Source organism: Macrotis lagotis, chromosome 6 (assembly GCF_037893015.1).
Source record: "Macrotis lagotis isolate mMagLag1 chromosome 6, bilby.v1.9.chrom.fasta, whole genome shotgun sequence".
Taxonomy (NCBI): domain Eukaryota; kingdom Metazoa; phylum Chordata; class Mammalia; order Peramelemorphia; family Peramelidae; genus Macrotis; species Macrotis lagotis.
Genome location: NC_133663.1, coordinates 221,796,311 through 221,824,153, shown reverse-complemented (window position 1 = coordinate 221,824,153; position 27,843 = coordinate 221,796,311). Strand labels below are relative to the sequence as shown.

The 27,843-nt window shown below is 35.0% G+C and overlaps 1 protein-coding gene across 4 annotated transcripts in view; it reads left to right on the top strand.

The window, feature by feature from the left end:
- Nucleotides 1-27,843, top strand: part of CDKL5 (cyclin dependent kinase like 5) — a 250,898-nt gene that overhangs the window by 138,023 nt on the left and 85,032 nt on the right. For all 4 annotated transcript variants that reach the window (XM_074192329.1, XM_074192328.1, XM_074192327.1 and 1 more), the window contains 2 exons: nt 5,737-5,782; nt 17,572-17,708. In XM_074192329.1, the coding sequence (XP_074048430.1) occupies nt 5,737-5,782; nt 17,572-17,708 (183 nt within the window). The remainder of the gene's footprint in view (nt 1-5,736; nt 5,783-17,571; nt 17,709-27,843) is intronic.

Below are 27,843 nucleotides of genomic sequence, written 5' to 3'. Positions count from 1 at the left end.
CTGAGCCATTTTTGATGAGAGTAAGGCCCACTCATTGCATTTCACCCCCCCCTTCTACTCCACTGTAAAAACTTTTTCTTGCCTTTTATGTGAAATATAACTTAGTCCATTTTACCTCTCTTTACCTTTCTCTCAATGTTTCTTTCTCTCCCATTAACTCCATCTTTGTAATATACCTTCAAATACAGCTTCCTCCTGTGCCTTGTCTAAATATGCTCCTTCTAACTGCTCTAATAAATGAGAAGGTTCATATGAGTTATTCGTATCTTTTTCCTATACAGAAATACAAGCAGTTCAGCATCATTATATCCCTCATGATTGGCCCTTCCCTTTTACTCTCTCTATGCTACCTATGTCTGAGTCCAACTTATAGTTAGAACTTTCTGTTCAGTTCTGGTCATTTCATTGGAAAGCCCTTATTTCATTAAGTGTCCATTTTGTCCCCTGAATGAGGATGTTCAGTTTTTCTGGGTAGTTGATTCTAGGTTGTGATCTCAGGTCATTTGCCTTTTGGAATATTATATTCCAAACCCTACGAGCCCTTAAAGTAGAAGCTGCTAAATCCTGTGTAATCCTGACTGTAGCTTCATGATACTTGAATTGTTTCTTTCTGGCTACCTCTAATGTTTGCTTCTTGACTTGGGAGTTCTGAAATTTGGCTATAAAATTCCTAGCAGTTTGTATTTTAGGACCTTTTTCAGGAGGTGATTGATATATTCTTTCAATTTCTATTTTAACCTCTCCTTCTGGGATATTGGGGTAGCTTTCCTGGAAAATTTCTTGACATCTGGACTCTTTTTTTTTTTTTTTTTGTCTTTTTGTCATGACTGTCAGGTACTCTAGTAACTAATTTTAAAATTATCTCTCCTGGATCTGTTTTCCATGTGAGTTCTTTTTCCAGTGAGATGTTTCATGTTTTCTTCTAGGTTTTCATTCTTTTGGTTTTATTTTATTGTTTCTTGATTTCTCACAAAAGTCATCAGCTTCCCTTAGCTCCATTCTATATTTGAAAGAATTTTTTTTTCCCAGAGAGCATTTATATCTCCTTTTCCATCTGGCCAATTCTGCTTTTTAAGACATTCTTCTCCTTATTGGCCTTTTAAATAGCTTTTTTTTGAGGTTTTTGCAAGGCAGTGGAGTTAAGTGACTTACCCAAGGTCACGCAACTAGGTAATTATTAAGTGTCTGAGACCAGATTCGAACTCAGGTCTTCCTGACTCCAGGGCTAGTACTCTATTTACTGCGCCACCTGACTGCACCCCAAACTGATTTTTTTTTTAGGTTTTTGGCAAGGCAGTGGGGTTAAGTGGCTTGCCCAAGGCCACACAGCTAGGTAATTATTAAGTGTCTGAGACCGGATTTGAACCCAGGTACTCCTGACTCCAAGGCCAGTGCTTTGTCCACTACGCCACCTAGCCGCCCCCCAAACTGATTTTTAACATTTTTTCTTCAGTATTATTTGGTATCTCATTCCCCATGCTGCTGACTTGGTTTTCATGATTTCCTGCATCACTTTCATTTCTCTTCTCAGTTTTTCCTCTCCTCTCTTACTTGATTTTGAAAATCTTTTTTGACTTCTTCCATAGATTGAGATCAATTCATATCTTTCTTGGAGGCTTTGGATACAGATGCTTTGTCTTGGTTATGTTATATTCTTTGCTATGTTACCAAAGTAATTATCCATGGTTGGACTTTTTTCCCCTTCTGTTGTGTGCTCATTTCCCCAGCGTTTGACTTAATTTTAACTCTTTTTTCAGGTGTGGCTCTACTTCTAGGTTGGAGAATGCATAATCCCAAGCTTTTGAGGGTTTTTGTAACTTGTTTTAGAGACACCCCACAAGGACCTGCAAATCCTAAATTCTTCCAAGGTCTTATGAGAGGCTCTGGCTGCTCTCCTGGCTTGTGCTCTGGTCTATGGATGACCACAAGCACTCCCCTCTGCCCTGGAGATGTGAAGCGGGTCTCTTTCCCACTGTAGATCATAAGCTCTGTTGTGCTTCTGCTCCTTTTCCTGAGACTGGGACTCCAGACTGTAATCTGCAGGTAAAGAGATAGAGCCCCAGGGATAACAAGGAGACTTCTACATTCTTCCCCAAACTCCTTCCCATCTGTGGACTCTGCAAACCAGAAGCAGCTGTTGGATGCTCCCTAGGCCTGCTCCTGGTCCCCTAGAGCTGGTCTACACCAAGGCTTGTGCTGGACTGGGCTCCATGATCCTGGAGAAACATAATTTTCTTGCTGAGCTTCCATGTTGTCCCAATCCTTGGGCTGAGAAATCAGGAAACTGCCACTGCTGCCATGGACCCAGGCATCCCTAGGGACCAGGGGCCCCATGGTCCGTTCCTGGATGGCTGAAGCCAGTTTGCTCTGGCATGGTCTGGGCTATACTGTAGGCCCTTTGTAACTCTAATGTAACAGACCCTTCCCATGCATCTTCCAAGTTGTAATTTTGTAGGTTATGCCACTCTGGAATTCGGTTAGAGTCATTATTTAAATGTATTTGGAATGGTTTGGGGGAGAGCTCACAAGAGTCCCTGCCTTTACTCTGCCATCTTGACTTCACTCCCATACCCACCACTTTAAAAGTTTTAGAGGAGAAATTTTTAATTACTCAATAGCCTAATCACTTATTTTATAATCTAAATTATTCAGATTTTAAAAAGGGTATTTGGTTCAGGAGTGGTCACTTTCTGTGAACCCTCTTTCACATCTCATATCCCTCATGCCCCATTCCCTCCTTCACTGTCTTACATAAAGAGATTGCCTTACTTTTTACCATGTCTGACCCTCTCCTTTCATAAACACTCTCCTTCCATCTTGTCTCCTCCTCAGATAACCCTCTCTTGCATCCCCACTCCAGCACTGATCTTTAGTTTCTTTCTGTCTGTTTGACTTCTTAACTCTTGCCTACAAGCAAACCCATATCTCCCCCATCCTCAAAAAAACTGTCCCTTCATGCTTCCATCCCTGATAACCATCATTCTATATTTCTTCTTCCCTTTGTGACTAAACTCCTCAGGAATACCTTCTATAAAAGATGCCTCCATTTTCTTTCCTTTCACTGATTTCTTAATTTCTTAACCATCCAACTTCAGACCTCATGCTCTCCAAAGTAACCAGTGTTCTAATTGCCAAATCAGTGACCTTTATTCAGTTTTCATTCTTTATCTTTGTATTGCCTTGACACTGTTGAACTCCTCTTTGAAAACTCTCTTTTCTCTGGGTTTTTGGGGGTAGCACTATCTCTTGGTTCTCCTGATTGCTCAGACTGTTTGTTTCCTCTGTCTCTTTTACTTGACCCTCCTCCATGTCACACCCTCTAAATATGTGTCCCACAGGGCTCTCTCCTGGGACCTTCTCTTTCTTTGCTGCTGTAATCACTTAGTGCTTTTATCAGCCTTCATGGGTTTAAAATTGCTACCTTTGTTTTGATGATTCTCAAATCTACCTAGTCTGCTCTAACCTCACCTCTAGCTTTACATCTCTTTTTTTTACATGTCTTTTAAACATTTCAGAATGTCTAGTTCATATTAACTTTTTAACAAGTTTCAGAACTGAATTCATTACCTTTTCCTTCTGATTCTACCCTACTCCTAAACTTCTCTATTACTTTTGAGGGTACCATCAGCCTCCCAACCCTCCAGGCTTGCAACCTACATCCTCATTTCCTCATTCTTTCAACTCTCCATATCCAGTTTGTCACCACAGCCCATTTTCTTTTCCTTTGTGATGTCTCTAAAATAGGTCCTTTTTCTTGCTTTGATACTACCAGCACCCTGGTGGCAGGTCCTGGATTTTTGCAATAGCCTGCTGGTTTATTTGCCTGACATAAGTTTCTTCTTTCTCTGCTCCATTCTCCATTCAGCTATCAAAGAGATTTTCCTAAAGTACATATTTGATAAACTCCAGTAGCTCTCTGGTATCTCCAAACCAAAGGCAAAATCCTGTGTTTGACCCTTAAAACCCTTTATAACCTAGCCCCTCCCTACTACCCTTTTCAGTCTTGCATCTTGCTCTTAGATCTATTGATACTAGCCTCCTTGCCATTCCAGGAACACTCCATCTCCTAGATTTCTTTGTCCCCTATGCCAGAAATGTTCTTCTTCCTCAGTTCTTCCCCCCTGGCTTCCTTGGCTTTTTTTAAAAATCCTAAGTAAAATCCCATCTTGTAAGGAAACATTTCCCACTACTTATTAAATCTAGTGTCTTCCCTCTATTCATTAGTTAATATACATTTGTTGGTACATGTTTATTTATTTTCTTTCCCATTGACTTGTAGATTACTTCAGGGCTGGAACTGTCCTTGGTCTCCTTTTGTGAGACAGTGGCAGGCTCATAAGTGAGCACTTAATTCTTATTGACTGACCAGCATCTTATTGAAATTAAATATAACTCATTATCCTTTCCTCCAAATTCACCTCTTTTCTGAATTTTGTATTATTAAATTTGCATCTGCTTTTGCATTGGTTTTGCCCTTCCTAATTTCTGCTACTTAGGACCCTTTGTTTGCTTCTAGATTCAGCCCAAGTACCCCTTTTTTTGCAGAGTCTTGCCTGGTTGCAATACTCCCTTCTTCATAATCTTCATAAATCCTCTTGGATTGGATAGAGCATTTCTTAAGTGCTTATTATTTGCCAGAGACTTTGCTGTTCCTCACCTAGACTATCCCAATGGCCCTTTTTGTACAGACTCTCCTCCATGCCTGGAATGTACTCCTATTTTTCTTCAAAATTTAGCTCAAATTTAACTCTATTCTGGAAGGTGTTTCTTGATACCCCGTGTTAGTGCCTTGTGTCTGCTTTGTATTTATTTTGTACCTATATACGTATATATGTGTGTGAATATATGCACATATTTTTCACCCTGAGAAAATGTAAGTTCCCTGAGGGCAAGGACTTTTTGCTTTTCTTCTTATATCCATAGTATCTGTCTCAAATGAGGCACTTAAAAATCCTTATTGATTGGTTTGCCTTTAGGTAGAAAAGGATGTGAATATTTTAGGCAAGACATTTTTTCAGTATGTTTATTAATTCTCTTACCAAATGTAATTACCTTCCTTTTGGAATTGAGAATTAAAACAAAGACTTAGAGTAATTTTCAGATGTTTTAATGTCTCCAGTTACTAACCCATTACCTCCCTATCACCCAAATAATAAGGATGAAAATTGAGTATTCTGGCAGTATGCTTTGTTTGTTTATTTTAGGAGAGATAAATAGGTTTAGGGAGAGGTTGGTGGTTGTCACTTTTAGTTGGCACACAAAAGAATACATTTTTTCTTAAAATCAATGGCTTTAGTTGTTTAGTAACTATAAGGGATAATTGAATGAGCCAAACAACTTGAGTAGAAAAAGACATAGATAGAAGAAAATTCTTTTTTGTAGAGTCACATTGTCACCAGCATGATATGTTTTTTTCAGAATCTAGCATGTCTAGTCATACCAACAGCTCTCTTAAACAATTTCTCTTGATCTTCAAGAAGACTTAATTCATCTTTGCTCTGCCACTTTTTAATGGTCTAAAATGATTTTATGCTTTTGTTCAGCGCTCCCCCCGCCCCGAATTAGGGAAAATAGTAATTTTAAAGAAAGCAAGGTTGGGGGATACTTATCTAATTTCTTTCCTCTTTTCTTCCCCAAATGCCTTTCAAACATGGCCAATTAGGATTTGAAAAATGTTTTATACTGAAGTTTGCAGTTTGAAAATGACTTTATTCTCCTCTGACTCTTCTTTTACAGGAAACACATGAAATTGTGGCAATCAAGAAATTCAAGGACAGCGAAGGTATGTTTTTCTTATGTTAAACTTTTTGTTTAACATTCATAGAACAGAATTACCTTAGCAAACACAAACTTATGACTAGTTGAGATTTTAGAATACAGCCTCAAATTGCAGTAATAGTATTTTGCTAAGCATCCTATGATAACTGAAAATCACTACCACCAGCTCTTAGAAAATCTATTTTTAGTTGAAGATGTTATCAGGAAAATAGTTTTATAAGCCTAGATAGAAAGATGATCTCTACCTTGACTCTATATCACTGGTATGAGCAGTTTTTATAATTTGAAGTAGATGTTTCTATACTTTAATACATACTTTTAAAAATACTGCAATAGAGCTTTTGGTATCACCTATTGTGATTTCTGTTTCACAGACAAGGTTGGAAATTTAAGGTAGGGTAATCATGCTATGTCATATAAAGTTATCTCCAACTTAAAACACATTAAAAATTCTTTGAAAAGTAACAGACTTTTCACTTAATAGGTACTATGCTTAGAGATTGTCATATATAAAGTTTATTTACCAATATGCATATTCCATTGAAATATTAAAAAATAAGTGGAGATTTGAAACTAACATACATTGAGCAAGAATAATAAAACATAAAAACTCACTTGAATTCCACAATATAAAATCAGGGCATTACTTGAGAAAGAAGAAAAAGAGTTGATCTGAAGAGTATGATTTTTGGAGTTTGATAGATGTTCAAAAAAAAAGCTATTTTAAGACTAAGCTGGAGAGCAATAAAATAGCAGCCATATTCAGCTTTCATCATCAACATACATTTATTTATTGAGCATCATGAGACTTGCCACTAAGTTAAGATGACAATTTTTATTAAATTAAGCATAAAACCTAATTAACATTAAGGTCCTAGACAGAATGAAATTCTTTGTTTTCCTCTTCTGGCAAACCTGATATATTCAGTGAATAAATTACAGTAGGATGCCTAAACAATTTTACATGGGCAAACCAAAGAAAGAGAGACCAAAATAATTGCTTTCATGTTACTCTGAAAATAGCTTCAAGTAAAGGAGAATTGATGATATTTGAAGGTACAATAAGGTACATTATTAGAAGCTACTTTGCCCAGTTACATATGAACAAAACTGATAATTTAGATGAAATGAATGAATACTTAAAAATGTTATTTTAATAAATCACTGTCAGAAAAAGAAATTGAATAAGCAAACCATAGATGAACTGCCAAAGATAAAAATAAAAAACAACCCAAAAAACACCCTTGAGCCAGATGGATTTACAAGTGAATTCCACCAAATATTTAAAGAACAGTGAGTTCTAATATTATGAAAACTATTTGCAGTAATAGGAAGAGAAGGCCACTCTCTTTCTCTGATATGAATGTGGTCATGGTATTTAAACCAGGAAAACAGAAAGTAGTATGAGAAAGTCCTAGATTAATATTCTCTGTGGACATTGAGGTAAAAATTTTAAATAAAACAGTAGCAAAATAACAACGGAAAAGTAGGAAAAATTACACAATGAACAGGTTTGTTTTATAACAGAAATGAATGATTAATTCAATATCAATATAACATTTTAATAACAAATAGTAAAACACATTTTATTAACAGATGTTGAAAAAGGATTTTAACAGAAATAAAAATTTTATCTCATATAAAAAAACAGGGGGAAGGTATAGGAATAAATGGCTCATTCTTTAATTTGATAAATAATATTTATATAAAGCCAGGAGCAAACATGTTTTGAAGAAAAGTTTTTCCAATAAAATGAGGGGAGAAGCAAGGGTGTCCATTATTACCACCACTTACCAACAAATTGCTAGAAATTCTAGATGTAGCTGCCAAAGAGAAAGTGAGAATAAGCATAGCAAAGAGAAAGCAGATTATTGCTTATTTCAAATTAGATGATTTACATTGAAAACCTCAGCATCAATAAAAAATTAATTGCAACAAACCTCAAAGTTGCAGCATACAAAATAAACTCATGTAAGTCTTTTTATTACCAAGAAAATCTATAGTATAAATATGTAAATAACGTTTCTACCAAGATGGAACCAGGAACTATATACGTGTAATTCTAAAACACTTTTTGCAAAAATAAAGACATCTTAATAATTGGTGAAATGTTATTGGGTCATTGATATACAAAATATAAGTAATATCATTTTATATAACAGTATAACACAATGTAAAAAAAATGACAATAACTACCAAACTACAAGAAGATTATTTTAGAGAGCCAGAAAAATAATAACATTCATCTCTAGGAACAAATTTAGTCAGTTATCTCAAAAGTAAAAATGAAAACAGAAAACAGCAATGTTGAAGATCTTTTGGTACCAGAACTAAAACTATGCCACAAAGTAATAATGATTAAAACTGAGAGGTTGATCATTGAAACAAATTAGCTCTACAATATTCATAAGCAGGTAAACATAGCCAGTTGTTTGAACCTAAAGACTACACTTCTTGGGGGTAGGGTCTCACTATTTCAGAAAAACTGCTGAAAAGAAATTGAAAAACAGTTTGATAGACAGCAGCATCTCACCCTGATGCTGACATGAAGTCTATATATATATATATATATATATATAATGTATATATGATTTAAATATAAAAGGTGACATTATTTTTTGTTCTTCCTTCCTTCCTTCCTTCCTTCCTTCCTTCCTTCCTTCCTTCCTTCCTTTCTTTCTTTTGCAAGGCAAATGGGATTAAGTGGCTTGCCCAAGGCCACACAGCTAGGTAATTATTAAGTGTCTGAGACTGGATTTGAACTCAGGTACTCTTCACTCCAGGGCCGGGTACTCCATCCACTGCGCCACCTAACTGCCCCAAAGGGTGACATTATTAAGCAGAAGATCAAGGAAGAAATGACTTTTCAGATCTATAGATGGAGGAAAGTTCATGACTAAAGCAATTGTGAGAGGATCATGGAAAATAAAATACAAGTTTGATTATATAAAATTGAAAATTTTTTGACTCAGTGACCATATACTATTAAAAATAGACGGGGGGGGGGCGGCATATTGACACACATACTTCACTTTTAACTTCCATTAGTATTTTACTATATGAGCAAACTCCCAATGAGAATGATCAAGCTTGTAACATAAACATTCAGCAGTCATCTTTGCTCTAAGCGTACCCAACATCTGGTTCAGAATAAAATAAATTTTACCTTTGCTCTCATTACAATGACTCAAACATCCTTAGGCAAAATGATTTTTTTTCAAATATTCCCATATTTCCTTTTCCTGGTGTACTTATCTAACTCACATTCCTTTCCTTAAATTAGAATTTAAAACTGTAATTATCCTCAAAACTTCCCATTTTTCTCACCTAAATATCCCTTTTAAAAATTAAAAAAACTTAATTCCTACCTTAGCATGTAGCTGATAGCAGGTGTCAGAGCCAGACACCTAACTTATCTCTGGCTATTAGAGCAAGTTCACCTAAAACCTTTTCAGTTTGCTTAGTAACTAACTATAAAGATCTGGGACATTAAAGAAAAATTCCTTTACAGACATAAGTATTGAATGTCATCGTCCAGGCAGGTCACGTGGGTAAGTCAAATGTCTTAGGCCAGATTTATTCTTCTAGGTGAGATATCATCCAAATGTCTTTTTGGGGAAATCAAGTCAAAGGGGTCCAACCTCAGCCATATTGAGAGCCTCCCCTTCCTTTGGCTCCCCATCCCTGTCACCTGACATCCTTGACCCATTGGCTTCCTTGGCTCCAAGAACATAACATTTACCCAGTAGCATTTCTTTTTGTTGACCATCCTGGCAAGAGAAAATCAATTAATAGTTCTGTGATCTAAAATGGTTGTTTTACCTAGTTAGAACTTCTGGTGAATACAATTCACTAAATTCCAATTATAATCTTAATGGAGTTCCAATTAATGAAACCCCTACCTAAAGCTCTGAGTATCCTTCCTGGGTCTTTGCCTAAAACCAGTTATTCTAACTATGACTGGCCCTATAGGCCTGTCTTCTACCTCTTACTAGAGACATCCCTTTGTCTGAAATCATATCTACTTCATCACTGTATAAAGATGACATATCAGATTCCCCTTGGCTAGAGAAACCTTCTTCTAGCCTGTTCTATCTTACAACAAATAAATGCCTCCTTTGTCCAGGAGATTGCACAGAGAAATATCAAATTATCTTGTGTTTATCTTTCCTATATTATATAGTGCTTTTACTTCAAAGCAAATAACCACTGCTTTGGAATATACATATATAGATCCAAAATATTCCCAGTTCATATATATATGTATATATATATATATATATATATATATATATATATATGTGTGTGTGTGTGTGTGTGTGTGTGTGTGTGTGTGTGTATATATGTATACACACACACACACATATATGTATATGTATATATATATATATATATATATATACACACACACACATACACACACAAAACACACACACTTCTATACATAAACTTGTTTACCTACTAGCCATCCTCAGCATACAAATGGTTATTTTTGTTTTGGCAAGGCAATTGGGGTTAAGTGACTTGCCAAGGTCATACAACTAGACAATCACTAAGTATCTGAGGCCTGACCTGAACCCAGGTCTCCTGACTCCAGGGCCTGTGCTCTAACCACTGCGCCACCCAGCTGCCCCCTAACATACAGATTACTTTTCAGAATTCTTTAAAACCATTAAAATATCTTAGGTAGCTTTAAATTTCCAACATGCATTATTAATTTCATTAGAACAGCAATAAGAGTAACAGAGTAACACACAAATTACTCGATTTTTTTAAAATCAGTCCTTCCAATATTACATTATTCATGAACCCACAGATCTATCCCAGAAAGGTTCATACTCTTTCATATTTTCCTTATTGCTTTCCAAAGCAATCACATTAATCCCAGGTTTTAAGAATACAGTATTTAAATAACATATTCACAATACATAGCAAAATATTGCAAATATAATCCCCTTGCGGTTATAAAAGAATCACAGAATTGATAAAAACATCGTATTCATCAATAAGTTACCTTAAAATAGGGCCCACAATTGCAGTTTGTTCAGAGCCCCCATCAGCTGTCTGCATTAAGAAAGAAGTCCACATTCTTGACTTCTTTAAAATTAAACATACATTGTTAATATACATGAAACATTAAGATTCTTATTTAAACATCTCATTTCCTTTAGAACAAGAGCAAAATGAATATCCCATGTTCTTTACAATTTTGTTTCTTTACCAAAATTCTCAGAATCCAATCTCATACATATGACACATTTAAAACCCCAATGTAATTGCAATTCAACTAACTTCCAACAGTTTAGTTTGATAAAAACTTGAGTACCTTATACAGAGGATCCAGCACTCACATTCTAAAAGCTCTATCCAAAATAAAAATACAGTTGTTAGCATTATTCAATATTAAAAGCAATTAAGAGGTTTTTTCCCCCAAAGAAATCAGTAAACAGCCCTGATAACCTTGCTATTTCGCTTCTTAGTTAACCCAGTACCACTTTTCTTTATCCCAAATGTGTTACAATAGTTTTCAAATCGCAAACTCCTTGCAAAAGTTTCAATCCTGTTAAAATAGTTTAATCCCAAACTAATTTAACAATCTAGGTTATTTAATTCCTCCCATTCTGTACAAATTTTGTCAGAATGTTACAACACTAGTATCCCTCTTTTAAAACTCTCAGAGTGCTTTCCAAAACTCTAGTTCAGAAACTTTAGAAACAATGAGAGTCATCACTCAGGCCACGTGGCCAGCAGGTATTCATTAAATGTGATTTCCTTTCAATAAAGGAATCTCTTAACCCCTGGATCTTAGATTTTTTTTTTCTTTTCCCAATAACATATCTCACCTGTGGAGGGATCTCTTTCCCTTTAAGGCTTCTCTCCTGTCTATCTACTCTTCCTCCATGAGCAGGTGGGGCTCTCAGGTGGACTCAGTCTAGGGTTCAATTCTTAACAAGGTGGTGGATGGGATTGAGACCACCAGTGTTCAACCCACCACCCCTTCCCCAACCCAGGGAGAAAGCATGGAATCTTTCCCAGACACTGTAATGATAAAAAAAATCTTCCCTCCTAGAAGTTCTAAATCTTTCTCTTAAAGGTTCTTTCTTCTCTTAAACTCTTCCAAACTCTCCCCAAACCATAGCTTTTCTCTTTTAGAAACCCCCTCCCTTCCCTTAACTCTGCACAGCTACCACTGGCTCATTGAAGGAGGGTCTGATTTCCATGTGGGGGCCACTGCACAACCATTTCCTTCTCCTCTTATTATGATTTGTAAGCCACTTTACAAAGTTCCCAAAATCCATCTTTGGTATACAAAGTCAAACCTGCTCAAACTTTTTGTCTGCATGTTTCAACCCATTTCCATACTTAATTCCTTTTCATTAGCTCTTCTTGACTTTAATTCATACTATTTTGAACTAGAATCAAATAGCTTATACAGCTATATAAACCACAGATATGATTCCATTTTTCACAATATATATTCCATCCTGAGCTTTTAATAGTTAGCATTTCTTGATTATAACTGCTAAAACCCTGGAGAAGGCAAACAGTCATCCAAAAATCCCTTAGCCTAATCAGAATATTCCCTGTCCCCCCCCTTTCCTCAAATAGAATAAGCGGAATAACTTTTATAGAGGGACAATTCTTTTGGGGCGGGGGGGCATGATGGTTGATCTTCTATTCTTAAATCCTTACATGTCCCATAATTTTCTGTAATAACCAACATTACCAGAATTTAAACTGATAAACTCCTGAAGCTTTGTTACCATATTATTCTGGGAAAAGATTGAACTATTTAGTTTCTCCTATACTGGCATATCTTGGTAACCACATTATATACTTTAGGATTAACCTGACTCTCTAGTCTTTCTGAAATTTGTTTTCTAACAACCTCTTTTTTTCAAATTAAAATAGCATTTCTTTCTATGATAATATTCATTATTTCTTTCCTGTTACTTTTTATTTCAAAATAAAGTCCCTTTGAACATTTATTTTACTAATTCTTCCTGAAGTAACTCTCTCTCTTAGTCTTTTTTCTAAAAGAGAGTGGGGGCGGGAACATTATAGCATCACAGAATCATGGAGAACTGGGAAGATAAAGGAACATAAACAGGGAAGGGGGGCCCTTCTCATAATGATAGAATAACAGGGTGAGTAGTTTGGACTCCATAATCCATTCCTTTTTAATCAAAATAAAATCCCTCTTTTAAGTGCTCAAGAAACAATCTAGGAGGTGCGGCTAGGTGGCGCAGTGGATAAAGTACGGGCCCTGGAGTCAGGAGTACCTGGGTTCAAATCCAGTCTCAGACACTTAATAATTACCTAGCTGTGTGGCCTTGGGCAAGCCACTTAACCTCATTTGCCTTGCAAAAAACCCCAAAAATAAAAAAAACCCAATAACCTAGGAGTGAGGAAGGAGGGATCACATTATCTATTGTAACACAGGCAGAAAGCAGGCTCAAGGGAAGAACCAGAGAGTTAGATAAAATACTGCCTAAAAATCCAAAACAAAATGAGGCTACCCAAGGAACTCTTTAGGGGAACTTGCTAACTCCTCCTTTCCCTGTTTAACAAATCACACAAGTAAATAGACATTCTAAACACATAAAGACAGACAAGGCATAAACACAGATCATACAAAATACAACAGAATTTTCCAAACTGACAATTTCAAAACACAGGTCAATGGCAAATTTCTAATGTCTCAGGAATGCAGAGAGGGCTCTCCTTCCCAAAGGCAGAACAAATTCATTCCTTCTCCTCTTTATTTTCCCAGACAAGACAACAATACTTAATCATTTTCTTCTTACTTTTCCTTTATATTTTGGTCTTATTTACCTGATTTACTGTGGGGGAAGGCTTAGGACAGGGTTCTTCCCACTTCAGATATTGACAGAGACCTCTCAGGATCAAGTGCCCTTAGATCCAAGTCTCTTATGCCCAACCGGAAGGGGTCACCCCCAACCTTCAGTCACCCAAATGGATCTTCCAGGAATCTAGTACCCTCAGATTCCAAGGTCTAAGTTTACCCAAATGGACCCTCCAGGAATCTAGTGCCTTCAGATTCCAAGGTCTAAGCTTACCCAAATGGATGCTCCAGGAATCTTGTGCCCTCAGATTACAAGGTCTAGGCTTACCGTCTTTTGGGTCTCTGTGCACGAAGTTTAAAGACTGTTCTTTGTCCTCACTGATGTCAGGTTCCTGCCACAGATTTGCTGTTCTCTTCCTACAGAGTCTCTCTGCTTCGGGTCATTTGCACAGAGGGGAAACCAAGGCTTCCCAGAAAATGACAAACTGCCAGAATTTGTGGCAGCAGCACTGTTTTGACAAAGTCTGAGAAGCCAGTGTCCCCAATGGGCATGCTATCCCAGCGATGAGCCCTCAAACTGTGTGGGACAAATACCATTTAAATAAATTTCAGAGATCTCTCAAGGTGTGAAGAGAAAGCTTTATTCCTTTCTCGAGGAACAGGCCACAATCAATTAGAGAGATTGAAGCAAAAGTGTAAGGTCCAAGAATCACATTTATCCTAACTTGATCCCACGCCCCCCCCCCCCCCACTGACCCACCCTTGCTAATGAGGAATGTGGTCTTACAATCTAAACATGAAAACTACCCTAGGGAAAAGAGCATAAAATTCAAACCAAAACCAGATTATTTCTTTAGCCCTAGGAATTGAATGATTCTCCAGACATCAACAGATAAGGTGAGGTCAGTTGACTCTTCACCAATATCCCAGAAGTTGCTTTGTCAAGGGAGGAGGGACATATAGTTAACTATTCTCCAATCTATAATATTCTACTGAAGAAATTTCAGACTTTATCCCCCTCACCTACATCCCTGGAATAAATCCTACTTGGTCATGATCCTAGTGATAACTTGTTGTAATCGTTTTCCTAAGATTTTATTTAAGATTTCTTTCACCTGTAGTCATCAGGGAGATAGGTCTATAATTTTCTTTCTCTGTTTTAACTCTTCCTGATTTAGGTATCAGCACTATATTGGTGTCTTAGAAAGAGTCAGAGTTCCATCTTCATCTATTTTTCCAAAGAGTTTATCTATAATTGGAACCAATTGTTCCTTAAATATTTGATAGAATTCACTTGTGAATCCTCAGTAATCATTTATATACTGCTCTTGTGTATCTTAGGAATGGGTGGTTAGATGAACCATGTCTTTAGTTTCTTCTTTACTTCCACATGGTATCAGTTTTTTGGCCCTTCCATTCATTATTAGCACATTTTTTTTTAGGTTTCTTTTTTTGGCAAGGCAAATAGGGTTAAGTGGCTTGCCTAAGGCCACACAGCTAGGTAATTATTAAGTGTCTGAGGCTGTATTTGAACTCAGGTACTCCTGACTCCAGGGCCGGTGCTCTATCCTCTGTGCCACCTTGCTGCCTCTATTACCACATTTTTTAAGAGGACAGCTAGGAATGATACAGAATAGGCATTATTCATTCAGTTTTGATGCCTATTAGCTGCTTTTTCAAAGCCCCTTAGGGGAAGAAGTTGAACCCACAATAGCTGAAAAATGATATTTAAGTGTATCTGTAGTTTTTATTTACCTTGATTGTCACTTCTTTTATCCTGAATGACACATTGAAGTGACTTCTATACATTTCCATAAATAGATCATGTGAGCTTGAAGTGTTTTTAGCTACTGCATAGCACAGTGCCTTTCATAGCTTAGGTACTGAAAAATGTTGGTTGAGTTAAATTATGTGTCAAGGTCTTGCTTATTGAAATGCTCCTGGATATGTGTTGATATCTGTTAGTCACTTTATCTCTAGATAGATCTTTGGTATGGTTGATTGGTGGTCCAGAGATTATTTTTAGTTACTTAACCTTGTTCTCTTGTCCCTGTTTTCTTCCCTCTTGGTTAATTGCTGTCAGTGGTGCTGAGAAAAAAGATAAAGTTACTTTGTCATAGATTGGCATTTTATTACTCTACCAAGGATAGATATGCACAGAGGAGCCTCAGGTTGGTGTTGTTTAGTGAATTTGAGTGGTATAAACATACAAAAGGAACAAGGGCAGAACTCTTGAAGTTATATTGAAACACAGATATAACTGGTTAACTCTGAAACTGTTATAGACAACCAGTCATTGTCATGGGCAGCTTTGCACAACAAAACTGCTAAAGCTTCTTGTGGTTGCAGCCAATAGCCAATGATTGTGGTTACTAGTCACAAAATAAATCTTAAATTGCTTAATATAACAAGGATTCAGACTAGTCTTTCCATTGACCTTTTAATTCTAGCCACATACACATACACTAATTCACCATTTAGTAAGATTATCTTCAAAATTTATTCAGAAGTCAAAACATGTGTAATATTCAAGGAGCAGTAACTGTAATCTGCTGAAGGTTTCCATTTAAAGAAGGGCAGAAAATTCCTTTCCAAAAATGGTACTATTCCTATATAACATTGACAACCTCAGAAAGTAATGAAGTCTTCAAGTAACAGGGGCTTTAATTAAATGGATTCCTGTTGAGGTACTCATTAGATTAGGTGATCTCTGAGGTCTTTCTAACTCCAAAATTCTGTGATTTGGTGTCTGCTTTATATGTATATTTCTTTTATATATACATATATATATATATATATATATATACATATGTATGCATATTTCTTCTACATTGTGTTGACATTTGCATTTTAAAAAATACAACTAGAAGTCTGTAATTATTACTAAAATTAAGACACATCCTTTTCCTTGAGGGAAGACTTTTTGTTAGAGTGTCTGGAGTGCTGAACCTGGATTTAGGGGTCCTTATCCCACCTCTGACATCTCTAGCACTATAAACACTGCGAAATCATCTAACTTCTCAAAGGCCTAGTTTGTTCATTTGTCAAGAATATCTAAAGACGTTCCCAGCTCTTAACACTGCAATCCTAGGATTTGAAAAAACTGGAATTTGCTTTCTTCTGATTATTTTTAAACTATGAAATAAGTCATAATAATACTGACATAAATATAGCATTGTAATATTTACAGACCATTCTATCTATACTCCTTGTGTCACTTCATTCTATATAAAAGCATTGTGAAGTAAGTACTACATATGTTATTATCTCCATTTTATAGATAAGGAAACTGAACTTGAGAAAAGGCAAATGATGTATCATAGGATCCTATATTTAAATTTAGAAGGAACTACAGACATGAAGTTCAACCCCTTCACTTTACAGAGAAGGAAACCAAGGTATAGAAAATTTAAATGAATTGTCCAGGGTCACACAGCTTTTAAGTGATTATGGTATAATTTAAATCCAAGTCTTCCATATGCCAAGTATGGTGCCCTGGAAGATATTATCTTCCAACCAGGGTTGTTGTGAGGATTAAATGAAATATTTATAAATTGCTCAACACAGTACCCAATCATAATAGGAACTTAATAAATGCTTATTCCTTCCTCCCTCCTCCCATTGTGCCATATTGCTTCTCATTTCCCCAGGGCTATACAAATATGTGTGTCTGAGGGGAAATTTGAACTCATCTCTTCTTGATTTCAAGTATAACACTTTATCCATCATACCACAACTTTAAGCCATTTAATAGTCTGTTTCTGGGCTTTTCATCAATGTAAGCCATAGTTTTAACTATGGGATATATTTATGTGAAAGTATTTATTTTTCTTAGCTGCTACATATGTCAGTTATTATTATGTTTTATTTCATAATTTAAGAATAAGCATAAGAAAGCAAATTATAGTCCTTTTCAAATCCTAAAAATGTTTTGCTTAGATATGAAAATTTTAATTTTTCTCTTGTTAACATTGTTTGTATTTTAGAAAATGAAGAAGTCAAGGAAACAACTTTACGAGAACTTAAAATGCTTCGAACTCTAAAACAGGAAAATATAGTTGAGCTAAAGGAAGCTTTCCGAAGAAGAGGGAAATTATACTTAGTGTTTGAATATGTGGAAAAAGTAAGTAACACTTTGGAGCCAGGATCTTTTATTTATAATTGATGAAGCTGTTGTTGTCTGCTGTGACTTTCAATTGTTGTATGATATATCCACATGGCTTAAGCATTTTAAAATGAAGACATTATTATCCATAATACTGACAAAAATGCTGTTAAAATTAATGAGATATACATAAATATTTTATGAAATTGGTATTTTAAGGAAATTTCATGTGATGTTTTTAGAATTTGCGTGGTATTACTAATGTATATTTCTAACCCCTTAGCATCTGGCAAATGTATTGCCATATTTATTTTGAAATAAATCTACAGCAGCCTATGAATATAAAAGGATATACCTTAAAAACTTACCCTTATCATAATCCTGTATTTAAAGCTTTCTAAATTAATGAGTATTAAGCAGTGTTATAAATTCTAAGAATTTATAATTTAACCAGATGGATTTGTTTCCTACCTACAAATTCTTTTATTTTAAAATTTTAAATGTTAAATTTAGTAGATATTTATTAAATATCTATTTTTATCTGACATTATATCATATTCTGTGTAGTGACAGACTCATAATTTTAGATAGTAGAAGAGACCTTCATAGTTTAAATTTTTTCAGTTAGGTAATGTATTTTCCAATTTTACAGGTGAGTCAGTGAAAACAGTATTCAAATCACCTTCCTAAATTCACAAATATAGTAAGAAGGAAAAGGAAAACTTGAATCCAGACTCCAGATCTCCTGCCTCTTAGTAGTATTCTTTATACTACATTATGCTAATTACTTCTCAATATTTGTTGGCATTTACAGTAATTTTTAGGGATGTTCAAGATATTCAGAGAAATCTTAATCTCGATTAATAGAGTTAGAGAAGGCTTGTAGAAAGAGTTGGGATTCCCTTAGGTCTCTAATGTATCAAGTTCAAACCTTTATCACAGGCCCTCTAAAAAGTGGTCTCATTTTTGTTTTTTGCGATCACAGCAGAAATCTTGAGCCTGAATGACTCTACCTTTGACTTGTGCACATTTTCTTTTTTTTTAATCATGAAACATTTATGAAGCACCAAAATGGCCTGATATAACACAAGCATCAAATAGTAATCTTGATGATTTTTTTTAAGATGGGGAACCCACTACCTTGTGAGGGAGGATATTTCTCTCCCTTTGGGGAGAATTTCTTTTTTTCTTTTCTTTTTAATTTTAAAGAAAGATTTTATTTATTTTAAGTTTTACAATTTTTCCCCCATTATTGCTTCCCTTCCTCCACCCACCACAGTCTGTCAGTCTTTACATTGTTTCCATGGTATACATGAATCTAAGTTAAATGTGATGAAAAAGAAATCATATCCTTAAGGAAGAAAAATGAGAGATTGCAAAATTACATAATTAAGATAATAGGTATTTTTTTCCCCTAATTTGAAGGTAATAGTCTTTGGTCTTTGTTCAAACTCCACAATTCCTTCTCCAGATACAGATGGTTTTCTTCATCACAGATAGCCCAAACTTGCCCCTAATTGTTGCACTGATGGAATGAGCAAGTCCATCAAGGTTGGAATGAACAAGTCCATCAAAGTTGATCATCACTCCCATGTTGCTATCATCATTTCCTGCTATTGCACCTAGTCTATTCCACTGATCCACCACTCTGTTTCTTAGCCACTACCAGACAGTTTTGATGACTGATGCTTTATAATATAATTTTAGATCTGGGAGGACTGAACCACCTTCTTTTGCACTTTTTTTCTTTAAATCCCTGGAGATTCTCGACTTTTTATTTCTCCATATGAATTTACTTACATAATAAGATAACATTTTTTTGGTCTTTGTTCAAACTCCACAATTCTTTCTCAGTATATAGATGACATTCTCCATCACAGATAATCCCAAAATTGTGCCTGATTGTTGCACAGATGGAATGAGCAAGTCCATTAAGGTTGATCATCACTCCCATGTTGCTGCTAGTGTATACAGTGCTATTCTGGTTTTGCTCATCTCACTCAGCATCAGTTCATGCAAATCCTTCCAGGCTTTCCTGAATTTCCATCCCTTCTAGTTTCTAATAGAGCAATACTGTTCCATGACATACATATACCACAGTTTATTAAGCCATTCCTCAATTGATGGAAATTCACTCAATATCCAGTTCGTTGCCATCACAGAGCTTCTATGAATATTTTTGTACAGGTGATGTTTTTACCCTTTATATATAGACCCAGTAGTGGTATTGCTGGATCAAAGGGTATGCACATTTTTTGTTGCCTTTTGGGCTTAATTCCAAATTACTGTCCAGAAAGGTTGGATGAGTTCACCGCTCCACCAAAAATGTATTAGTGTCCCAGATTTCCCACATCCCTTCCAACATTGATCATTGTCCTTTCTGGTCATATTGGCCAGTCTGAGAGGTGTGAGGTGGTACCTTAGAGATGGTTTTAATTTGCATTTCTCTAATAATTAGTGATTTAGAGCAATTTTTCATATGACTATGGGTCGCTTTGATTTCCTCATCTGTAAATTGCCTTTGCATATCCTTTGACCATTTGTTAATTGGGGAATGGCTTGGTTTTTTTTTTTTTTTGAAAATCTGACTCATTTTCTGTATATTTTAGAAATTAGTCCTTTGTCAGAAATACAGTTGTAAAAATTGTTTCCCACTTTACATCTCTTTTGATCCTGGTTACAGTGATTTTGTCTGTGCAAAACCTTTTTAATTTAATGTAATCAAAATTATCTAGTTTGTTTTTAATGATGTTTTCCATCTCTTCCTTGGTCATAAACTGCTTCCCTTTCCATAGATCTGACAGATATATCCTTCTCCCAATCTTGTAGGTTAGTATCCTGAGAATGAATTGTGGAGTTTGAACAAAGACCAAAGACTATTATGTTTAATTTAAAAAAAAATGTTATCTTATTATGTAAGTAAATTCATATGGAGAAAGAAAAAGTTGAGAATCTCCAGGGATTTAAAGATAGTTTGCTTATAATATTGTTTTTTTATGTCTAAATTCCACATCCATTTTTATCTTATCTTGGTATAGGGTATGAGGTATTGATCTAATCCAACTTTCTTCCATACTAACTTCCAATTTTCCCAACAGTTTTTATTGGACTTGTGCTCACTTTCCCCAAAACTTCCCATGAATACTTGTTATATTCTTTCTGCTCCCCTATAGAATGAACGAAATGGATGCCCCAAGAAGTCCAGTAGTGGTCAAATCTGGGACTTGGATCCAGGGAAGTTCTTTCCCTTCATTTCTAATAATCTCAATTTTGTCTCTTGGATTTTGAGGAGTAATAGGTGACTTTTCATACTGTCTTCTAACTTCTGTGATTGTATCCTCTCACCTCAAGAGATGGAATGCAGCATTAGCACTAAACATTAACTTGTTAAAGATTTGTTTGGGGGCGGCTAGGTGGCGTAGTGGATAAAGCACCAGCCTTGGAGTCAGGAGTACCTGGGTTCAGATCCGGTCTCAGACACTTAATAATTACCTAGCTGTGTGGCCTTGGGCAAGCCACTTAATCCCATTTGCCTTGCAAAAACCTAAAAAAAAAAAAGATTTGTTTGGCCTATTGGTTAGCAAAATTAATAGAGTAGTGATTTTTGTTATCTTTTGATATACTATATATACCTATTGATATACTATACTATTTGATATACTGTATACCATAAAATCATAAATTAGGGGAGGGGAACCAAGACCCCTCCCCTAATTTATGATTTTATGGTCTGTTTTGAAAGCACTATTTCTTTCAGAACATTTCAGAATTCACTTTTCAAAAGTGAATCAGTTATCTCTTTCTCTACCATCTAGAGAAGCATTTTAGGATTAGTGCCTATAATGTAAAATGCTATTTCACTATCACTAATGTTCCCCTTGTAAAGACTAGGTCTGTAGGTATCTTTTCTTAAACTAAAAGCAGACAGAATCTTTTGTTTATGTAGATCTGAGTGATTGTTGTGCATGTGACCTTTCCTGTGAGTTTGATACCCAAGTTGTAACACTTATAAATAAAACTTTTAAATAAATATGTACTTCTTACCCTTCTGTTAGTCCAGGATTGTTTCAAATAGGAGCTTTCCTACTTTTTTGAGGGGTGGAGGAATCTTTGAGAAGATCTGGCATTGTGGAAGCTGATTTGTATAGTCTTCCCTTGAGCCCACTGACTATGTCCTTACCATGTTGTCTGTCACTTTTTCTTAGCCATTGCATTTCTTCTACAATTTCTCTTCTTCTCCCACTAGTCATTCTTGTATTCTCTTTCCTCCTCTCTCATTATTCTTTAGGTTAGCATTCTTTTTTTTCATAAAAGAAAGATTTTATTTATTTTTAATTTTACAATTTCCCCCTAATCTTGTAGGTTAGCATGCTTAGATGAACATTATATCATTTTCAAGATGAAGAAAAAGGTAAAATTCTTATTCATTATACTTTTAGCAACATAACAGTCTTTCAAAATGTACAGGGAGAGAGAGACCACTGAAGAGAGAGGAATTTATGTATGTGAGAAAATTCCCCTATCTTGAAGTTCTGATCTGAAGCTTGGAATCAAATATGAGATCGCAAACCCTTCCTACCTTTCCACCTTCTGACACTTTCCATATACTCTGTGATCTAGTAACCTGGCCTCCTCTCTCTTCCTTGCACACAGTATTCTTTCTATCTATTTCAGAGCTTTTCCTCAACTGACCCCTATATCTGGATACACTCTCCATTGTCATCTTTACCTCCCCCTTCTTCAAGAAAGTTTTCCCTGTTGCCCTTAATCTTAGTATCTTTTCTCTGAGATTTTCTTTAATTTATCCTGTATCTCTTTTGTTTATACATAGTTGTGTGCATAGTTTCTCCCCTATTAAGATTGTGAGCTCCTTGAGAAGGACTTGTTTTTACCTTTCTTTGTATCTCTAGCATGTGGTCCTGCCTCAGTGTAGTAACTTACTTGTTGATTTGACTTGATTTCACATGTACTGAAATACTAGGAGGAAGAAGTTTTGTTAAGGTATAGTCAGTGGTATTTTAGGTTCTATAACTAAACTGAATTCTCTTACTTGATGAGCCTGTTTGTTTGCAGGAATGAGAGAATGATCCCTTGATTTTCAGAATAACTAATACATTATTTTAGTCCTGAATCTGGTATACACCTATCCATCTACTCTGCTTTTTCTTCCCCCTTTCAAGTCTCAAAACGGTTTTTGATAATTCCCCCTCCGACTTTCTCATGTCTATCACCCTCACCTTTTCATATATTGCATTAGCCAGCTTCCTAGTTTCCCTGACTTGAGTCTGTATCATAGCATATTTAGAGGTTAAAATGACTTTGGATATATCACCAGTTGGATGTTTCTTAGCTATCCGAAGCTCATCATAGCCAAAATCAGACTCTTTCCCCTCAAACCCAAATAACTTCCTTAGCTGACCAATCTCTATTTATGCCCCACTGTTCTCTTAGTTACTCTCATTATAAATCTCAGTCATCTTGAACTTTTGCCTTCCAATAACCTTAAATATCAAAGCCAGTTGTCTACATCTTATTGAGTCTATCTTACCAATGTCCCCTTCCCTGTATTCACACAACTGCTCTCCCAGTTTTAAGAATTCATCACAGCTTGTTTTGGTTATTGCAGTGTATCTCAATAGGTTTTTCTGCTCCAGTCTCCATTTTCTGATTCATCCTCAGCTCAGTCACCAAATTTATATTCTTAAAGCATAAGTTTTATCTAGTGTTTTTTATATATATTGTTGTTGTTCTGTCATTTTAGTTATGTACAACTCTTCATACTTCTGTTTGGGATTTTCTTGGCAAAGATCCTGGAAAGGTTTTCATTTCCTTAGACAAACAGGCTAAAGTGACTCGCTCAGGGCCACTCAACTAGTAAATATCTGAGAATGGATATGAATGTAGGTTTTCCTGACTCTAGGTCTGGCACTCTATTCACTATACCATGTAGCTGCCTGTCATGTACATAGTAGGCTCTTAAGCCTTGTTAAGTTAAGTGATTGTAACCAAATAGATTTGTTTCCTATCTACAAATATTTTTATTTTAATATTTTAATAAATGTAAATTTGACAGATATTCATTAAATAACTGCTCACTATCCCCCATCCAAAGCATTCTGTCTCTTGTTTCCTTACTTCGACCCAGGAGGAGGCCCCATGCCTGAAATATATTTCTACCTCATTTCCCACTTCTAGAATTCCCAACTTCCTTCAAAACTTTGTTCATGTATCACCTCTTATAGGAATCTTTTCCTGATCCGTAGTTCCTCCTGAATCCCCAGGAAAATCTTTGTTTAGAATGTCTTTCTCCTAATTTTGGCTTAAAATTTCAACTCTGTGAGGGCAGAAATATTTTATTTTTTTCTTTGTATCACCAGTGCTTGGCACAGACCTAGTGCCTAATAAATGATAATTGAGTTGTACTGAAATTATCCAACCTCCTTCTAGGACATTCTGTGCTATCTGTTAATACCTGATAAATCTTCCTAAAATACTTTACTTATCACATCAATTTCCCTTTCTAAAACCTTCCATGGCTCTCAGTCACTTATAAGGTTAAGTCCAAATTCTGTAGCTTACAATTCAAGTTCTTCCAACTTGGCCCACATATATCTTGTTTATCCTAATCCACAAATTGCCATTTCACTTATCAGCCTAAGTCATCTCTTCCATCCATATGGGGCTACTCACTGCATCCTGAAAGGGGTCTTTGCTTACAGAAGTTACAAATTGACTTCCCTGATTTTCTGCCTTGATGCCAGAACACTATTGTACTTGAAAATTTTTAAAGATTTTAATTAACTACCAATCACTTGTAGGAAAATAAAGATGTTAAATATAAACAAAAGAACAAAAAGTCTGGAAAGCTAATTGCTTATATTGATCTTTCATATGTAAAACTAGGTCTTATTTTTTTTGGCATAATTTCCTTTTCATGTAAGGTAAGTTTAGTTTCCAAAGAAATAATTCTATATCACATTAAAAAGTAGCATATAGCATAGGGACAGTTAAGCTTTCACTTTGTTTTAGGACTAGCACTCCACAGAACATGAAAGCTGAAAGGAAAACATTGAGGAGAAATTTTCGAACAGTACCTAACTTAAAAGTTTCATATCCTGACTACTTTGTAGGAAAGTAATTGAGTCAAATGAAAAAATTGAAATTTATACTTATGGTTACAAATCAAGAATGAAATATATCCCAGGAAATTAGGTGTTTCTTATAAGTAAAATAGAATAGACTACATTGAGCCTGAAGATAAAGAAATGGCTATTACACTGATCCATGATGTAAACTGAGAAAGCAAGAGGGGAGAGCATAGGGATTTTATTTATTTTTAAGTTTGCTTTTGCTAACTGTTTTATTCCTGATCTTGTCCCTAGAGTTATCCTGGCTAGTCTCAACTTAGTGCTGAAACAAGTACTGGAGTTTTTAGAAAAGGTTAATTTAGTTTGTCTTGTTAGGACTAACTTATCAACAATTTTAAAAAATTTAGTTACAGACATTCAGTACTTCCTAGAGGGTTCTATAAAGCATTCTTTTTAAAAGAAGGTTAAAAACCACTTAAATGTTTTTAGAAAACTTCAAAAAAACTAATATGTGAAGACGATTTACTAGAATAACTACTGTTTTGATAATTTTTTTCTCCATCTTATATTAAAAAAAAAGCAGGAAGTCTTATTTGTTAACATAGTGTCTCCTTTCTTCAAGAGACAGGTGTGTTTGTTGAGTGAACCAAACCAGTTATTTTAAGATATAATAAAAAAGACATTCTTGATTTGTTAAAGACAAAAGAATGTGTGAGTAATTTATGTAGGTACCTGATTTTAAAAGTTACCATTGTTTATTATTCATTAAATTATTAAATTGTTAAATTATTGAAGTATCAGATATTCCTTTTATTTTATAATTATGGTGATGTGATCTAAAGTATAAACTCTCAATGATTTAATTGTTCTTGATGATACTAATGATTAGATCTGGGAATAAATTTAAGATTATTTAAAAAAACAACCATTATATATGTGTAATCTTCTCTTTGCTTACCTTTTTGTTTCAAACATGAAAATTTAAACAAACCAATTAATTTTCAGAGTAGTAGATAATAAAATGATAAAACCAGAGCCTGGGACAAAATAATTCTCCAAAAAAAGAGAGGGATAAAAGAGAGTATAAGCTAAGCTAGCCAAGCAAAGCCTAGAACAAAGAAAGGTAGAACCAGAACTAGACCTTGAAGATAAATAGGAAGGAGATGAAGAAGGTATGTTGGGTAGAAAGAGCATTGTATAAGAGGAGGAATAAAGTGTTATAATTTCAATTTGATTTCAATTCTAAGCAGAAGCTAATAACATAAATCACTTTAAACAGTTCAACACATGGGCATTAAATGCTTTCGTATTATAAGCTTACTCTGAATCAAAAGTTAAATATTCCCTTTCCTTAGCAGACTTAAATTTTGGCATTATTATTGCTTCTTTAGGGGGTCTCTGTTTCCCCAATTGTTTGATATTGTAAATTCAGCACTTAGAAAGACAATGTTCTCTTTCTGGTATATGTAATTTCTCTCAGGTGACTTGATCTTTGTTAATTTTTCTTTAACTTATCTTATTTTTAAAAATATACATATTCATTTTTAATTTGGGGGACTTTGGGGTCTTTTGGATTTTTAAAAGATTTTTTTTTAGATTAATCTAGTTCAAAGATTTTTGTGACTTTATTCTAAAATCCTCAGAAGGATTCATAAGGAATTGTTTTGAAATGACAAATGGTCAATATATTATTTCCTGATGTGTTAAAACATTTTATCTTTATATCCCTTTTCCCTGTGAAAATATTATTTTCTTTATGGTTTTTGGCAAAAATATTTTCATTGATTGAAGGAATTAGAATTGGGAAGGAAGAGATAAAACTGTCACTCGTTGCAGATGACATGATGGTCTACCTAGAGAATCCCAAGAAATCATCCAAAAAACTACTGGAAACAATTAGCAATTTTAGCAAAGTTGCAGGTTATAAAATAAACCCTCATAAATCCTCAACTTTTCTATATATGTCTAGCAAGATACAGCAGGAAGAGCTAGAAAAGAGAAATCCCATTCAATGTAACCTCAGACAGTATAAAATACCTGGGAGTCTGTTTGCCAAGACAGACTCAGAAACTTTTTGAAAACAATTATAAAACACTTCTCACACAAATTAAATCAGATTTAAATAACTGGGCAAATATCAACTGATCATGGATAGGTAGAGCTAATATAATAAAAATGACAATTCTACCAAAACTAAACTGTTTAGTGCCCTACCAGTCAAAATTCCAAAAAATTACTTTAATGAGTTAGATAAAATTGTAAGTAAATTCATATGGAGAAATAAAAAATCAAGAATTTCCAGAAGCTTAATGAAAAAAAGTGCAAAAGAAGGGGGCTTAGCTCTGCCCAATCTAAAATAATATTATAAAGCATCAGTCATCAAAACTGTTTGGTATTGGCTAAGAAATAGAGTGGTGGACCAGTGGAATAGACTACATGCAAAAGCAGGAGACGATTATAGTAATCTGCTGTTTGATAAACCCAAAGAGTCCAGCTATTGGGATAAAAACTCTCTTTGAAAAAAACTGCTGGGAAAATTGGAAGTTAGTATGGAAGAAACTTAGATTAGACCAACACCTAACACCTTAAGATCCAAATGGTTGTAGGATTTAGACATAAAAAAAATACTATAAGCAAATTAGAAGATCAAGGACTAGTTTACTTGTCAGATCTATGGAAAGGGGAGCAGTTTATGACTAAGGAAGAGTTGGAGAACATCACCAAAAACCAACTAGATGATTTCGATTATGTTAAATTAAAAAGCTTTTGCACAGATAAAACCACTGTAACCAAGATCAAAAGAAATGTATTAAATTTGGAAACAATCTTTATAACTAATGATTCTGACAAAGGACTAATTTCTAACATAAACAGAGTCATATAACTGAGTCATATTTTTAAAACAAAAAGCCATTCCCCAATTGACAAATGGGCAAAGGATATGCAAAGGCAATTTACAGATGAGGAGATCAAAGCAATCCATAGTCATATGAAAAATTGCTCTAAATCATTAATTATTAGAGAAATGCAAATTAAAGCTTCTCTCAGGTACCACCTCACACCTC